General features: G+C 41.0%; 1 protein-coding gene across 1 annotated transcript in view; it reads left to right on the forward strand.

Annotated features, from left to right (window-relative positions):
- Nucleotides 1-18,922, forward strand: part of LOC117525329 (target of Nesh-SH3) — a 113,981-nt gene continuing 95,059 nt past the window's right edge. The window contains exon 1 of the mRNA XM_034187170.1: nt 1-265. Within this exon, the coding sequence (XP_034043061.1) occupies nt 160-265 (106 nt within the window). The 5' untranslated portion in view covers nt 1-159. The remainder of the gene's footprint in view (nt 266-18,922) is intronic.

The following is an 18,922-nucleotide window of genomic DNA, read 5'->3' on the forward strand; positions in this document are numbered from 1 at the left end:
CCAGTCCGGTGAGCTGCACTAGTCCTGAGAACCACAAGCTCAGAGAAGTAGTCCAGCTACCGCAGAAAGAACCCACCTGTAGCTACACTACAAACTGCAGCCATCGTAAAGAACTCCTGTTGTGAGTCAGCTTGTTGCACCTGAGACTCATCGGCGGAGATGAAGATGCTGATGCAGCAGTTGCAAAACTTCCTGGTCCTTCTCCTTGTGGGCTTCATCGCTGGAATAGTGCTGTCGGGACCCCCCAGTGCCCACAGCAGCAGAGGTGGGTGATACCTACATGACTCCTACCTGGACACAGTCAACATTTACATATTTGAGAGTTGCATGGCATCATCGCTGTGTGTTGTTTAATTTTTTTTTTTTTTTTTTGGTGTTCATACAAGTCAAAGTGCAGTTTGAAATTGAGATTTGTGTGTTGTGTCAGTTTTTGCCTTTGCGGATTTAAGTGCTGACTTGCTTCTTGCACGCAAGGCTAATCTGAATATGGCGTAACGTTTTATATTTGTTTAATTGCATTCCTTCGGAAATTTGTCAAAGATGATGACCACATGCGGCTGTCATATAGCTCTATTTTTCCCAACATATTTGTTTTCCTGTCTTCTGCAAACAGTTCGCTCTGCCTTATTAAGTATCTCGTGTCGATTATACATGTCCAAAATGCACAATTATGGTAAAAATGAGGGATCAGAGAGAGAAGTGTTGGGTTTTGAGATCTATTTTAGGTCTGTATATGTAGTAAACCCATTACAAATCTGTGCTGCTGTCATCAGAAATGGCCTGGGCATGTTTTCGGAATGTTTCGGATGACGCCTCATTTGTTTTCATGCACCTTATTTATTTTTCCTCTGTTCGTGAGCTCACTGCTTAAGTGTGAGCAACAAAGATGCGAGGAAAAGATGCCCATGAGGATAACACTGATGCAAGTAAGATGTCAGAAATGCAACCTAAGAAACACAACACAAAATCTAATTAAAGTGTCTCCAGGGTGGACGCCAAAGGTTTGACTCGTGGACAGCTCTGCCAATGCACACACTGATTGTATACGAATATTATATAATTGTTTAAATTTTAAAAAGTGCTGATAAAATTCTTGCATGATTAGATGTCTACTGCCTTATAAATCTGTGTGTAATTAGGAATTCTCACAGTCCTTTTTTGGGGAAAAAGCTGGTTCCCCCACAATTTTCCCCCATGTTTTCTCATTTTCTTACTGCAGGGTGTGCAGACAAAAATATACACAATTCTGCCTTCCACATAGCTGAAACAATACTTCACAGTCATCCATCCACACTGTCACCCTGTCAAGATTTTGACTGCAATAAAAGTAATTTGAGTTGAGTCAGAATGAAGACGTAAGCATCATGGAAGTGGAAACTGTGGCCGCTGCCAATGTTAACTCACTGGCTCGACTTGGCTTCCAGACAAATCCCAGTGTGCAGCTTTGGGAGTGGATGAAAGAAGTTGTGTTTGTTATTGCCTGGGAGGGGGAGTTTATTTTGTCTATCTTGGGTATTAAGAGGGGGGTTTGCTATGCAGTGAAGCCTGGTTGTCTTTTTTGTGTTGTAGCTCTTCTGAGATGATGTGGCAGCATTGGAGTTTAGGTTTTGGTGATTTGTTTGGTGATCTGTAATTCCATCCATTTGTTTGTCCATTTGTCAGTTGATGCTGATGAACTTGTCATGATGAAAAGTGTTGGAATATTATCCGCAAGGTCTTCTCTCAGCTGATGTGCTTGGAAACCTACAAAGCGACACTTTCATTGGGCCAACCCCCCAAAAATAATGCCTAGTGAATGGCAAAATACTGGAATTTTGTAGTAACTTTGCCCTGACTAGCAGGTGACTTCAATGGTATAGAAGTTGCACTACCAACTTAAAGACTGGGGTTTGATTCCAGGTGTGGTCACATTTGTGTTTCACAGTCAGCCAGCTGGAAATGAGTACTGGTCTTAGCTAGGGATGTAACCTAAAATGAACTGCTGTCACATGGGATCACAGGATGAATTGTACACTCTAGAAAATTCATGCTACGGTATCTTGGAATAAGCTCTTGTTGGTCTAAATAGAAGAAAACATGGCCTCAGTAGGGTCCACTTGGGAGTGGAGCGAGTAGATAAGTGCCAATGGCGGGGCCTGCATCCAAAAGCCTGGTTTGGCTCATTCCAAGAAGTAACTTGGGCTTGTCACTTTGGGGTCACTACCGTCAGGGACATAGCAAACAGAGCCATGCAAAACAGGTGACATTAAAGTCTGATTGCAGGTCATTATGGAGGTCTTGGTGACTCAGTCCCTGGTTACAACACATGTTGCGCTTGGCGAGATAATATTTGGAAGCTTGCTGATATGCTGCAGCTGCTATTGTGTTTTCAGTGTGGCGCTAATCATCATACACAAATAGTACTTCACATCATAACAGGAAAGAAAAGTTTTGTTTTGCTAAATCGCTGGTTTGGGAGCAGCCTTACATTAACTGCTGGGCCTCATATCACACTCCATTTTTGTTCACATAGGACTTCAAGAAGCTTGTTTTAAAGGCTAACTACCTGCTAAGCTAGCAGGCTAGCTGAATGATAAAATGCTTGCTGTCATTTCTTAAACTGTCTGTAAACTGCAGTGATAAAGTAGGCCTATGTGTTAAGATTGTTTACAGTCTGTTATTGCAGATTTTTATGATAAAAACCCCCACAAGTTTATATGTCTATGCCCACCAACACAGTTTTTCACAGGTTTCTCCCATAGTTCATATCTCTCCCTGGCCTTCCTTGTGTTGTTACTTCCTCTGATGAACTCCTTCCATTTGTATGACCAATGTGAATGACTCAAGTGACTTAAACACATTCTACAAATCCAATAATAATTTCAACCTGGCGACCTTCAATATGATTCAAAAGGTGTATGTATAAAAGCTGTCTGAGCAAGAAGATAGGCCCACAAGGTTAACGTTAGCTGTTAGCTTAGCTCATAGATGTAGCTCTGGTTTAGATGTCAAAGCAGAAAGGGCATACCACCAAATAAATCTTAAGTACAGTGGGAGAAATAAGTATTTGACCCCCTCTCAGTTTTGCAGGTTTCCCACCTACAAAGAATGGAGAGGTCTGTATTTTTTTTAATCATAGGTGCACTTCAACTGTGAGAGACAGAATAAAAAAAAAAAAAAAAAAAAAAAATCCAGAAAATCACATTGTATGATTTTTAAATAATTAATTTGCATTTTATTGAATGAAATAAGTATTTGATCCCCTAGAAAAATAGACCTTAACAGTTGGTACAGAAACATTCGTCTGCCATTACAGAGGTCAGACATTCCTGTAGTTCTTGACCAAGTTTGCACACTGCAACAGGGATTTTGGTCCACTCCTCCATACAGATCTTCTCCAGATCTTTCTGGCTTGGAGTTTTAGCTCCCTCCAAAGATTTTCTATTGAGTTCAGGTCTGGAGACTGGTTCGGCCACTCCAGGACCTTGGAATGCTTCTTACGGAGCCCCTCCTTAGTTGCCCTGGCTGTGTGTTTGGGGTCATTGTCATGCTGGAAGACCCAGCCACGACCCATCTTCAGTGCTCTTACTGAGGGAAGGAAGTTGTTTGCCAAAATCTTGCAATACATGACTCCATCCATCCTCCCTTCAATACAGTGCAGTCGTCCTGTCCCCTTTGCAGAAGAGCACCCCCAGAGTATGATGTTTCCACCCCCATGCTTCACGGTTGGGATGGTGTTCTTGGGGTTATTCTCATCCTCTAAACACAGCAAGTGGAGTTGATTCTAGAAAGCTCTATTTTGGTCTCATCTGACCACATGACTTTCTCCCATGCCTCCTCTGGATCATCCAGATGGTCACTGGTGAACTTCAAACAGGCCTGGACATGTGCTGGCTTGAGCAGGGGGACGTTGCTGCCCTGCAGGATTTTAAACAATGACGGCATTGTGTGTTACTAATGTAATCTTTGCGACTGTGATCCCAGCTATCTTCAGGTCATTGACCAGGTCCTCCTGTGTAGTTCTGAGCTTTCTCAGAATCATCCTTACCCCACGAAGTGAGATCTTGCATGGAATCCCAGACCGAGGGAGATTGACAGTCATCTTGTGTTTCTTTCACTTTCTAATAAATAATCATAACAGTTGTTGTCGTCCTCTCACCAAGCTGCTTGCCTGTTGTCCTGTAGCCCATGCCAGCCTTGTGCAGGTCTACAGTTTTATCCTTGATGTTCTTAGACAGCTCTTTGGTCTTGGCCATGGGGACAGGTTGGAGTGTGATTGATTGTGTGCACAGGTGTCTTTTATACAGGTAACAAGTTCAAACAGGTGCAATGCCTTGTGGGCCTTGTGGTTACAAGATGTTCAAAATGTACAAAATTACATAAAACATGAACAAATGCTAAGTTGATAAGACACACTAAGTGGATAAGGACCTGGCCTGCCAAATTACACCAGAGGTGGGTAATCCTGGAACCAGTGAGTAAAATTCCTACCACATATTTGTTCCATTCACCCACTAAACCAGCTGATTCTAATTCGTTCAACTCTTCAGGCAGGTAACAAGTTGCCAACAAGTTGTCCGCAGCTGCTAATAAAGTAACTTTTCAAAGTAACTTTCAAAGTAACTGTGGTAACGCTGTTCTTTGTTCTACCGGCTGCCACACGCTCTGTGCTGGATGCTGCGTATATAAAATAATTATTTTGTGGCGGATTAATCATTTTTTTCTGCAAATTGGCTGTTGAAAATGGCTCTGATCACTTCCTGGATCACAGAGGAGGCTGCAGCCAAAACCGTTCGCGCACCTAACAAGCTGCAGAAAGCTTTTTGAGCCGTCTAAAAAGGTAATTATTTGACTTGTTTACATTGTCAATGCTTGATAAAACAGTTGCGTGTTTTTTCCTTCTTATGTGCAGCCGTTAAAGTATTATTTTTATGTTTATAACAGATTTAATTTAATTTAATTTAACTTCTTGTTATAATCGTTCAGACGAGCTGCACTCTGATGTGATCCGCTGACGTCATCACTCGCTTTGTTCACTGCGTGTTTACTCCAGTCAACTTGTCCAAGTCCAGCAAATGGTCCAGAGGCTGTGGTGTTAGTGTAAATAGTGATGCTGAAAAGCCCAAGTGCGCTTCTCTTATGACCGCAATGCAGATGGTGTGCATGTGCAACACGTGCGCAATGCATTCTCAATACATCTGTAATACCTCCGTGATAATCACAATGCGTCTGATCCGTTTCCTCAATACATGCGTTATACATCCGTGATTGTTCCTCATATATTCGCTGTACATTATTAATATATCCGTAATTCATACTGAGACATCTGTCATTTTTGGCCACTTTTGTTGTGGATGACAGCGAACGCCCGACATTTGTATACTCAATTCATGTGCAATTAATTCCCTCCCCAGTAGGACTGGGCCCTTAGATATTACTCTTTTGAAAAAACAGACGGGCCACTTGAATTTTCAATAGGCGGTAACGTAAGGGGTCAATTGAAGAATTACATAGGGGTCAAAATATAAAGATGCTCCAGTCATATTGAAAACTACACCACATTATTTGTCTGAATGTAAAGATTCCATAAAGGTATAGTTTGGACTATCCATGACTGAATTCTATAGAGTTATGGGGTAAAAACAACAAGAATGGTGACAAAGTTCAGTTTCAGTTTGTACAGGGGTCAAAAGTTACAGTTACTCCAATTGTGTTCAAAGGTCATGCAAATTATTGGTTGAGTTAACAGGGTTTCAAAAAGGAATAGTTTGGACCATATCATGCTTAGTTATCATTTTACGGGGTAACATATGTCACATGTTATAGAATTCAATGGATGTCAACATTATTTGACCTTTACTTTAGAGCCCAGCCATTCAACACAGTCAAAACTATTCCATTTATTAATCCAAGTAGCTCAATCAACAATTTGCACCATTTTTTTTTTTTACTAAAATTGGAGCAACTTTAACTTTTCAGCCCTGTACAAACTGAAATTGACCTTTGTCACCATTCGTAAGGTTTTTACCCCATAACTCCATACCATTCAGTCATAGACAGTAAAAACTATACCTTTTTGGAATCTTTATGATCAGACAAATAATGTGGTATAGTTTCAATATGATTGGAGCATTTTTATATTTTAACCCCTGTGTAATTCTTCAATTGACCCCTACCTGGCTGCCGTCAGTTTTTTTTCAAAAGAGCAATGTCAAAGGAGAATTTGTGCTGGATATGGTGATTGTATCACCATGTGAAGTATTGTTTCAATTATTTGCTGCACTATTACTTCTTCTTCTACTTATTAATATTCTAAATGTTTATATTTTAAAATAAGTATCGATACCATTTTAAAACTGAAGCGTTTTGCTGTAAATGATTGATTCATCATAATGTGTATGCAATAAATAATGATCTATTTACTTATTCATTTTCCACCTCCACCCACAGAAAAGTCTCCCGAATGTTAAAATCCCAATGTTGGAAGGTACGTCATCTAGCTAACATGTTAACCGCCTCGGTTTTAAACACTGATTTACTTCCTTTGGCTCAAAGAGCAACAGTTTGACGACAGCTTGTAATTAGGAATTGGTGTGAATTTGTGAGTCGGAGTTGAAGTTTTTTGTGAAATACTACAGAAATTACTCAAGTGAATATGTCACTGTTTGGTATGTGTTTTATTAAAATGAATTCAAATAAAGATGGAATGGTTCCCGGACACCTGCCTCTGGATGATTTCTAGCCTTGTCCAGCTAGAACCAAGTCCAAGGGTAAATCCATAACACATTGGGGGGTTTATATGTGCCATCAGGACTGGGAAAACTCTGGAATCCATTATGGTTAGATGGAGTTAGCGGTTGAGGAGAAGAACATTGAGCTGTTTGAATCGCTTGATGCCGGTGCGGTCCTGTAAAATGACAGATGAAGTGAAATTTGAAATTCAATAGCAAAAAAAAATAAAAAATTGAGCGTGACGGGCCCTGCGCGCTTATTGGCTCGAGGTATTCCCATTATAGGTTGTTTGAGGTCAAATAATTTCAAACCCTCTCTGCTGTCTGGCACAGAGCTCAGATAGATTTTCACACTTCATTGCTTTAAATGAAGGTGACTGATTTACTAAAACCATAAAACAATCTTTGTCTGCCTCCCCACTGAGGGAACCCTGCTCTACTCAACACCTCACCCTTTCCAGAGCAGAAACACAAGAGACCAGAGTACCATAATGTCACAAGTGAGTAAAATTACTCTGACATCGAGAGCACTGAGCAAACAAAGATACTGTATGTGTCCAGAGGGCTATGTACCTGAGTGAAACATTAAAAAAAACAGTATAAATATTTTATGCTCTCATGTAGAGCAGGTAGCTCAGTGGTTAAAGGACTTGGGCTCCAATGAGTAGACTTGGGTTTTCTCTGCAGTCACGCTACCTGTTTGTGTCTTTGGACAAGACACTTGGGGCCTTCTTGATTAAGATTCCAGGTATGTTGTGCTAAATTTCACGGGCAATCACAACTTTTGCACGTTGAGGTGGAGACATTTTGCGAGTGATTTATAAGCGTAATGTGCAATTGATAGCTGGTGGTAATGTGACATAGACAGCAGTATGTAAATGAGGATTTTTGCACGTGTTAATGGTGGTAAGCACTAAATTAAATCAAATTAACCACTTCAATTACTGGGCACAGGTGCAAGGCACCTCCTTATCCAGATCTAATATACATGGAAGATAACTCAGTACACAAATAGCAGTATATTTTATTGATTTATCTAATGCTGGCTATATTACGAGCAGCACAGAGGCTTAGTGGTTAGCACTGCTGCCTCACGGCAACAAGGTCATGGGATCGATTCCCACCTGTGGCCTTTCTGTGTGGTGTTTGTGGTGTTTGCAGGTTCTCCCCGTGTTTGCACAGGTTCCCTCCAGGTGCTCCGGTTTCCTCCCACATCCAGCATCCATGTAGGTTAGGTGGACTGGAAACTTTAAATTGTGTGAATATGTTTGTTTTTTATCTGTTGCCCTACGACAGACTGGCATCCTGTCCAGGGTCTATTCTGCCTCATGTCTTATGACTTCTGGGATAGTTCCAGCCCCATAACTCTTAACTGGAGTAAGTGGTTGAAGATGAGTGAGTGTCTATATTATATTACACTATCATTGCTCCCTCAGTGTTTGCCACTGATTACACTCTGTGCTGTCACTACATCCTCTGACAGGCTGTTCCATGTATCCACCACTCTCATTGTAAACAAGCATTTTCCCAAATCCTGATGTGACTTTCTTTTCTTTTCATTTCTTTTTAGTAATTTCTTGCTCTGACCCATACGGCTGTCATCTGATAGCGATAGTTAAGGAGCACATTCACTTGCAGTATGAGACCTGTGATGCATAACTGCATGTTCACATGTTAAAAATTAAAAAGAAAAGAAAAAAAGCAAAAATCTCTTTTTTTCCTGAGGTTTACTTGTTCTTCCAATCATGGTATTTAAGCACACCGATGCATGCATCAACCCACAAAGATAGGTGTGCACGCTGCTCACACACCTCAGAGCCTGTGAGGGGTGAAACATTGCTGTCTTGCATGCACAGGCAGCTGTGTGCAGTTGTGTAACACACAGACAAATGGCTGTGTGTCGGAAGGACGCACAGCTCTGTGCACACAGACGTGTGGATCATCCCACCAACCCCAAGATATGCACATTTGTTTATTTGTGTGACACAGCGTGACACATCAATGACTGCAGTTATGATGCATTGCACCAAAAATGTCCTCTGGTCCACCTGTTACATATGGAGACATTTACATTAAAGAAATGAACACAAAGTAAACTGTTGACATCTTTAAATCAGCCCGAGATTTATAATGAATGATTTTTCTTTTAAAAATTATGTGTAGAAGGAGGTGGCGGCCTCTCTGTCGCTGTAACGGCAGTCTGTCAAATGCAAATAGTTGACGCCATGGCTTCAACGTCACAACATGCAAACAAAATCAGCACCTGCTAAATTTCCTTTGTCCATGATAAATGATTTTTTATGCGCAAACCTCACCTATTTGCATATTACCTCCCAGAATTTTGCTCACTCGTGTGGACAAACCCCAAATTGCATATTCATAAAGGCAAAGGCTCTAAATGGACAATATTTTGCACATTTGACAGACACAGTCCTCAGTGCACTCTGTTAGTAAATGCAGGTGTATTTGCAAGTACAGTGGCACTTGCACATGTTTTTACACACGCAAGTAAATCTGTTTTGTTCCAGTCCATCGAGCTGTGCGCCTTTTCTGGGGAAGTAACCTATGATGGACTGGAATCCTGTCCAGGGAGTGATGGAATCCAGGGATAAGCTCCAGCACTATCATGGGCCTCAGGCCCTACATATATAGGATTTTCTTCTTCATTAGTTACAGGGTGAATGGTTAAATACAAACTTCCATTATTTGATCATTTCCACTAAAAGCACAACTTTAATGTCAAATTTAACGGTCTTTTCCATTGGAAGTTGTGAAAACAACACAGGCCTTGTAGTCCTGTTCCAGGGACTTTGGGGCTTTGCTTTGCCTATTTATAGTTCACCAGTTCACCCGCTCATCCAAAATGGAAAATGGCTGAGATGATCTCAGTGTATTTATTTGGAGAAAAATTATTTCAATGCAGGGCTTTTCAACTCCTGGAACAAGAGAGGAGAATGGACTAGATGGAACAGAGGGAGAAACATAAATGAGCTGCCAAATTCAAGTCAAATCAGTTTATTTGTCAAATATATGTTAAAAACAGGGTCAACATGAAATGGGGAGAAGACACAAGTCTCTCAGAATCAGTGTCTTATGGATGTTTAAATGTATAATAATAAAAAACGGATTTTACAAGTATTTAAATAATTAAACAAAATTAGAAAGTTGAAAATAAATCAAATTAAAACTCATAAATAGGGAAAGATTTGCACATGTATATACAGCGTTATACAGTTAGATTTGTATTTGATGAATGTTGATGGAAATTTGTGTTAAAGGTCTGGGATCAGATGTTGGGGCAGTGTGCTGCTCAAATCCACCACACTACAAAACCGCCATGAGTCCTGGATGGCAACCACCGAGGCAGACAAACGGTCCATCCACACCTCTTGAGCATAATTATCTTTCTGCATGCAACCAGTTGAAATATGGACAGCCATCAGGTCCTGAACACTGGATCATACTCAGAGGAACACGCCACATGGCAAAAATGGCGTAAGTGACATTCTGTCACGGTTTGAATTTTAAAAAGGTACACCTCATCTGAGTATCCCTAAATAACCACTCATTTGACGTAAAGTCATTCCAATTGGACCCAAGGATCCTCTGAAGAGACCTACTACCAGAAACATAGAGTTATCTCCTTAAGTCACCAGTTAGTGTCCAAGCACCAGGGGCCTAAAGACTTGGATCTCCGTTCTCCTGCCAAAGATATCGGCATCACCAAGCACCCCATCGAGCAACTCATGACTCCATGAATGCTCTCTGAATCTAAAAGGCCAAGGACCCAAAAAACGTGGACGTCTCTACAAGTTCAACACTTTAATGGAACACAGCTTCACTTCTGATTGATAAGTCCAGGGAAACAATGAAAGCCTATATCTTAGTCTTGATCCTGAACAATCACAAATGTGATATCAGTCATCGTGATGGCAATTTTTCCCTTTTTTTGAAGAGTAATGCTTATGTGGAAGGACAGCAGCCTATCAAATGTCTGTTGGAATCAGGAGCAAAATGTTTAATTTGTTTTGTTTTGGTGGTTTGTTACACCTCTGTTAATTGGTGTCACAAAACAAACAGCGGATAAAGAGTTTACACATTTTATGCCATTTCAGTTCATGATATGATGACATTGGAAGATAAGTGTTTTATTCTCACAACCCTGTTCACCTACTCCCTTTCCCAGAGGACCATCTATCACTGCTGATGATCCAACATGTTGTGAGCTCAGTGCATGTTTCCACTTATCGGTGTTTCTAGATTTTGCACCAGTGAGTGCACTCGCTTGGCATCCAGTCCACAACAGGCTGAACACAAGGGTGAAATGTTTATTGGACGATGTGAATTTGCTTATTGAATAATCTGACATGTTCTTAGATGGATTTGCTCGTACAGTAAAGGTTGTTCAGTCGGTTCTGATCTCGTGATAATAAAGGCTCATATGTCACCATGGTATAAACAAAGTAATTTCTACCATATTTTGTCTAATTGGCATCCTTATCCTGAGCATAGATTATATTTGTTAGGACTTTTAATTACAGAGAAATAGAGTTGAGGTCATGTATTTAGGTACAGCTTGGCTGAAATCCTTCAAACACTATTTTTAACTAAGTGCATATTTCATGTTATCAAACAATTGCAGAATACTTGGTTCTTTGCCATTGGAGTTGAGCTGTCAATTTATAGACGGGGACTCAGTCCAGGTGTATCTGCTTGAGGGTTCACGTCTCAGTCTATGGACATGAGACTTCATCTCCATTGTCCCAGTCCACACAAAAGTAAATTGGAACCATCAACCTCCTACGGGCTGGCGTCCCATCCACGGCGAGTTCTTGACTCTCACCTGCTTCATGCATCAGTTCAATGAGCCAAGGGTTGGCCTGGTGAGGATTATGCTGTCTTTCATAAATTCAGAAATTGATGTAATTCTTTTTTGAAGCTTCATATTGGATCATTGGTCTAATTATGGGTTAACTGGGCATCGCTGGCTGTGTTTAAAGGTCCACCCATGGAACCAGTGATGTATTGTGTTTAAGACTGGAATTTCTGTGAAGGCTCTCAGTTGTCCAGGTGGTTTCCATAGTAGAGAAGCTTGAATCTTCAACTGGACTGGGCTGCTTGACGCGAGGACGTCCTTGTGTCAAGCGACCCAGTCCAGTTGAAGATTCAGCTTCTGTACTTTTTAAGCCTAGAGGAAAAGAAAAATAGTGATACATCCTGAGGAAAACTGTGGCTCTCCGTAAGTCAGATTCATCTTTTGGAACTATCTCAGTAAATTTAAAGTACCCCTAGCAAATGGGAAATCGAGGTACATGAAAACATAAGAACTTTGAGGCCATATGGACTCGCTCAGAAAGGAGGCTCACATTACCACCTAAAGGTCCAACGAACCCTAATAATAGGAATAGATGATCAACAGAACAAAGGCTGAACCTTGTTAGACAATGTTATCTTGTTTCAGATAACACAATTAGAAGTGGTTTGCCTGAGGATCATCATATATGTGGAGGAAAGTGTTGAGGTTCTAATCAGCATCATGCCTTAGGTGTTTTTCTGAGACATGGACTGGTGCACTCCATAATATAAATGACCTCATGAAAAACTAACATTATCTGGAAATTCTCAAGCAACACCTCAAGATATCTTCCAGCGGGACAATTATCCAAAAGCAAGTGAACGTGCTCGAATGGCCAGGCCAAAGCCTAGACCTCAGTCACACTGAAAACTTGTGGACCAAACGGAAACAGGGGCAGCACACGGTCCGCTTAGCGGTTAGTACTGCTGCCTCCCCCATAGGAGGTCCCAGGTTTGCTTCAGAACTAGTCCTTCTGTGTGGAGTTTGCATGTTCCCCTATGTTCAGGTAGGTTGCTCCCGTTCCAAAGATAGCCACAGCAGATAACAGAATATTTGCCAGAGGAATTCTGCAAATGGTGATAGAAGTGTGGGAAAGGGTCGTAACACGAACCCGCAACACGGGGCGCAAAAGAACGGACAATGGATAAGACAAAGAGTAACAATTTAATGTTGTGAATCGCACAACTAAATACAGATACAGATAGTGGCCAATTGTACACAAGGTGACGTGCGGGCAGGCTCGAAGATAGGAGACCTCTGGCGATCTGAGAGCCGGGACCCACACAGCTCCACCACCAACGGCCTGAAGAACACTGGAGCCGCCAAGTCCTGAGTCCCCAGGTAGTCACTGTCTTCTGTTGCAGACCCTGGTACTGCTGGCAGAAGATGACAAAACAGTTAAGGTGAGTGTGTATCCACACACCCAGTAATCCTTGGAACTAGTTCCTTCGGGAGGGAGAAACCTCCACCTCCAATAAAGAACAAACGTGCAGCTCCTGTCAGTCGCTTCCTTAGGAGGAGTGAGAGGCGAGGACGTCGCTGACTCTCACTGTATACCACTCCAGCAGGGGACTGAGACGCAGGAACACGGCTGCAAAGCAGAATAATAATGATAATAATATCGTTAGATACAGCAGAGAAGATTACCTTTGACGGTAGTAGATTTCTCGGCGAGGAGGTGGAGTAATGATCCGGCTTTTATAGAGATGACGGTGATTGTTGACAGCGGTTGCAAATGAGTGACAGCTGTCACTCTGTCTCGGCGCCCTCTCATGCTTGAAGCCCGCACTCCAAGCAGGGCGCCGACTGGTGGTGGTGGGCCAGCAGTACCTCCTCTTCAGAGGCCCACACACAAGAAGCACCAAATTTGGCACAACTGCTCCTTAGACATCACACTTTTGAGAAAAAAAAGAGGACTGGCCACTCGAATTTTCAATAGATAGCCAGAATTAAGAATTACACAGGGGTCAAAATTAAAGATGCTTCAATCATATTGAAAAACTATACCACATTATTGGCTGATCACAAAGATTCCAAAAGGTATATTTGGACTATCTGTGACTGAATATTATGGAGGTATGGGTTAAGAACACAAGAATGTTGACAAAGGTCAATTTGGTCTAATTTGGGTAAAACGTGATGCAACATTAGTGGTTAAGTTAATAATAGGGTTTTAAAAAGGAATAGTTTGCTCCATGTGTCATTCTTAGTTATCATGTTACGGCCTAACATATGTCATAGAATCCAATGGGTGATGACCTTGTTTGATGTTTACTTTGGAGACCAAACTTCAACATAGTTAAAGCTTTTCCATTTATTAATCCTATTAGCTCAACTAATTTCAACTTGGCTATTTCAATTAGTCTGTCTCTTAATCCAGCGGTTCCCAGCCCTCTTCTTGTCAGACCCCTAACCTGTAGCTTTTCCAACTCTCCCTGCTCTGCCAAATCCTGATTAGCTCATTCAGATGTCTGCTAGCTCTGGATTGGTTGAGCATACCTGAATAAGCAGCTTTTGGATGGAAAATGTGCTAATTAGAGATCCCTGAGGACCAGAATTTGGAAAAACGTTTTTTTTGGAAATAAAGCAGACATTCTAATTGACACGTATTAATTGGGTAATATTGGGTTTTGATCAAAAGTTTCTGGAACCCTACAACTGTACTGATGATGTACAGATGATATTTAGGCACTTTACTGACTTTATTATTTGTGGTAAATACCTTTAGTTAGGTTATGAAATGTAATATGGTAGATTAAGTTGTACTGTACTTGCATTCCATTTGATGAGATCATTCATTTTCACCAATCTCATTGTTTTCGACAGGATCCAGGTTTAACTGGATTCTTGAACTTTAATCCACTCCTGTCCTCGGGACTGCGTTCATTTAAAATGACTTTATTTGACTTTGTGGCTTTGCAGCTTTGTTCTGGTTGGACACTTGTCGATAGTTTTCCTTTGTACTTGAGTTGATTGATTATCGGGCTTGTGACTGGACTGGTTCCTGTAGCTTTATTCGTTTACTCTGGAAATATGTCTCAACAGTGCCTGGGCCAGTTGGCTCATTTTTGGACGGGTTCTTTTGCGACACAAGCCAGTGTTTGCTTGTACTGGAGTTTTAAAAGCGTTGCAAGTTTCCTAATGATTCATACGGAGCTTCTCCTCCAATCCAGTCTGACTCTTGTTTGAACGGAAATATTGACGAGCGAAACAAACAATGCAGTTTTGATAGAAAACACATCTCTGGAAAAATATGAGAATATTTTTCAAATCTGGGGGTTCCCCCCTCTTTCACTCTCTGTTATAGCCTCTGGCAGCGTTTGACATGATTCCTCATGCAAAGTTCCAATATTTCATTTACGCTGAAGCACGAGCCAAAGACTGTGCTGTAGGGAGGACAGAAAAGTCACAACATGGAGAGATAGTCTATTATTTGAAGTATTGTAGCCTGTGGAAACATTAAGTGATTAAATGCAGAGTAACTAAATCAACAGTTTTACTGTAAACACAGCAACAAGAAGGTTAGCGCTTCTTAAGTGAGAAAACCCAAAGACAAGTCTCACCTGACCCTGTGGTGGTCCTCGGGACCCCACACCCTGCATATATTCCCACATCTCCATGTTCCACCCACATTTGATGACCTAAGATAGGTGGGGTTGACCAATTGAGTTGGTTGATCAACAGAACATTCCTGATTTTGGTCATTAAATACAGCTTAAGCAGGGAGCGATGGAAAATAGGCAGTGTATTGGGACTCAAGGGGTCTGACTGGATACCTAAGGCAGTGTTTATGTAACAGTAACTGTAGATAGGCGGGAATGTGAGAGTCAATGATGGTCTGCCTGTATGTCTTCACTGTGTGATGGAATGGTAACCTGTCCAGCTTGTATCCAGTCTTTCCTTCGCATAAATTCTGTAAATCTAAAACAAGCTAAGTAGTTATGAGGATGGCTAGATGGGTTGGAGTTAGACAAACCTTTGTACATTCACACAGCTGTCACCTGTGTTACAGGAGTTAATGCCAACGAAATGAATAAATACAAAACACTTTGGCTGTGCTGGAAAATGGAAAGGTATTCCGAGGCATGTACCCAGTAAAACACAGGTAGCCAGTAGTCCACCACTCCCCAGTTTGTTAACACAGTAACTCAAAAACAATAATTGCTATCATTTTGAAAGGGGGATATAAGGGAGATGAAACTGGGTGAACTTTGACACAACAGGTATAACAGAAAAGCAGTGTTCTTTTGCTTTTGTAATACCCCACAGGCCTGTCTGTTACCGGCTGGATGACGGGGGGATGCTGGATGGATGAGATTAGAAGCAGGTGTGGTTGTCAGTGAGAGAATGGAAATGCTTAGCATAGAAATGTACTAAATCATTAATGTAAACTTTTAATTTGTGAATGTGGTTACATTCAAAAACTGAAGTGACACAGTCATACCTCTGCATAATCCTGTGGAAAGGATTTTGCATGAATTTATTCCCCCAAAGAAAAAGAGAGCGAGGAAGATGGTTGAGTGAGGTGCATAGTGAGTGGGGTCTGTGAGAGAGAAATATACAAATGTACAGCTCAGAAATGTACAAAATCAGAGGTATAAATTGTCTTTTTTCTGATTAACAGTGGTTACATTCTAAAAGTCATATATCACAGTCACAACACTACACAACCCCACAGAAAGAATTTGTATGAAAGCAGCCAGAGCAGATACTTCTTCCTTCCCTTTCTGTCCCACTATGAATGTTTTTGAAGTTGCATGCAGGTTGAAATGAACTTGTGAATTTCTTTTACTTCCAAGACATTAAATTTTGAAAGTCAAAGTTTGTTAATATGCAAAGAGCTTGATTTCAACTGAAAGCAAACATACCAGAAACACAGCAGGTACTGAACACTTACACTACATCTTCGTTATTTTTATTCTAGCTGCTTTTTTGGACAAATGTGTGGAAACATGAGCTTGTCCTTCAAAAACTTGCAAAATTCTTGTTGCTGGATGTTATAGTTTTGGTTTGGCACTCCAAAACAATTTACAAGTCTAATTATGGTTCTAAAATAAATATTTTAAAGCTTGTTAATGTGTTTGTAAGGTGAATGGTTTTCAACATGCCTTGGTTCCAATTGTAGAATTTAGAGTAGAATTTTGGGTGGTCAGATAAACAAACAGAGCAGGAGTTTGGCTGTTCTGAAAACAATCCATCTCAGCGTGGGAACACTCTAAAATCAACGTAATTGTTTTCATGTTGATACGTTTCTGTGCCATGGTTGCAACACATCACATGCACATAGATCTAATTTTGACAACTTAACTATGAATGATGAATGATTCTATTATGATGATTTTTCTGCCACAACATGCCATGTATGCCACACTTCATGACCTAAACAAAGCTCCATCCTTGACCTTCTGTCCTCGGCCACTCCTCCTCAACCCCCAACGTTGAGATGAACAAATGACACTTGAAGTTTTTCTAACATATCTATGGACTCTCTATATGTGGAAAGGCAGAAATATTTAGATTCTTCTCCTATCACGTTAATGGTCAGACGGATCCTCTAAATGTTGGACATATTTGTGGGAAGTTGCTGGTGTCTACCACCTTGAAAAAAAAATTAAACAGCTTTGTGGTAAGTAGTGAGTACTACTGTCTCTTTATAAATATAACGGTAAAGGATTCACAGGGCAGGATTTGCATGCATTAACCCTCTGGGGTCCGAGGGCATTTTTTGGACAGTTCACTCGCCTGGCATAAATGTTTTATTATTGCTGTTAACAGCTCTCCCTGCATCCCACAATCAGGTTTTATGTCTCTTTTTTTTCAGGACAACCTGTGCTTTCAGAATATATATGTTTTGTTGTGTTTTATAAGTGTAATAAAGGTATACAATCAAAAATAAAGCGAAAAATAATTTTCCACACACATTTATTCAAAACACACAGCAAACTATAATAAACAACTGTTTTGAGGTAATTTGAGGTCTTGTGTAAAAGACTGTACAACAAAAAGGTTCAAACAATAAACACAAATGCACATTTTGAACAATCTATACAAAATGGTCTGTGCGTTTTGTTGTCCATTGATATGGTAAACAGTGCTTTACACAGAGAAAGCAACAGAGTTATCCAGTAACATTCATATGCAACTAGGGAGTAATCCTGAATCCTGATAGTTACACACTCTTTGGTTTGAGACGTGAGATTGTCATCCAGAGGCTCTCCCGTCCTGCTTCACTGATCGCCTGCTGCGTATGGCGCAGGGCGAATTAGAATAGTATGTACTCATTGGAGCACCCAGGGGCTATTTCAAACAGGCCAACTAGTAACATATTCACCTCCTGAAAACGATCTTTAGCTTTTCACGTGCGGTAAATCTGCCCTACGATTGGATTTTGGAAACCATGTGACGGTGAACCAATTCTGATTGGACCACTCACATTGCGCACGTCATCACACAGTTTCTATGAGGAGTACAAAGATGGCCGATGGCTGGCTCAAACGTCTGCGGAGGTAACTTTCAGCAAAAAAAAAAAAAAAAAAAGTAAGTTTCTATCTCATATCATTAAAAGTTATTAATTTAGTAAAGCTTGGTCTTAGCCGTCGTATATGATGGCGTCGGTCCCAGAGGGTTAAACATGCACAAGTGGAAATCTCATACACAAAATGTACAAGTGTGTCCAGCCAGACCAAGAATGTGAACAGCTGACAAAAAAGTTCAGAGCACAGAGGGAATTCTCCTTCAATCTCTGTGCATTAAACCATTACACATTTACAGTTGTTGGCTACCATATTAATGTTTAAACTGTCATTTATTACTCCTTTAAAATGGGCCATATTATGTCTTTTCAGCAACATCACCTACCAGGTGTCATAGTTTGTAGCCAAAAATACCTCACAGGCACCAAGGTGCTGCATCCTTGAGAAAAGGCATTTTAATAACTGCCTGTCGCTTTAAATGAAAAGGACCTGCTACATGCCACACCCCTTTTCGAGTGCAGTCTTGTTTACATATTTTGTTGTGGCTCTCTAATAACCCTGTTCCTGATTCTGCTCAGTGCCAGGTTGTTCTAACCTTCACACCGTCATGATCTCAGACTAAGGTCCAATCCCAGCACACTAGAGTATTGCAATTTGGCCAAAGTCCAGTTTTTTTGGCTGCAGTAATCAGCAAACAGCCCCGCTGAAGCCTGTGCTGGCCTGTACTTATGGTGACTCATGCTTTGTTGTATGTCCTCAGCTGACGTCCATCCCTAGGCTCTGCAGATTTGGGCTGAATCCTCAAGAAGAGAGTTCTGGCAGAAAGTGCGGTGTTGTCTGGAGAGAAACCTGATCCTAATGTGCATGAGAACGGGAGGATCAGC

This window comes from Thalassophryne amazonica, chromosome 14, assembly GCF_902500255.1.
Source record: "Thalassophryne amazonica chromosome 14, fThaAma1.1, whole genome shotgun sequence".
NCBI classification, from domain to species: domain Eukaryota; kingdom Metazoa; phylum Chordata; class Actinopteri; order Batrachoidiformes; family Batrachoididae; genus Thalassophryne; species Thalassophryne amazonica.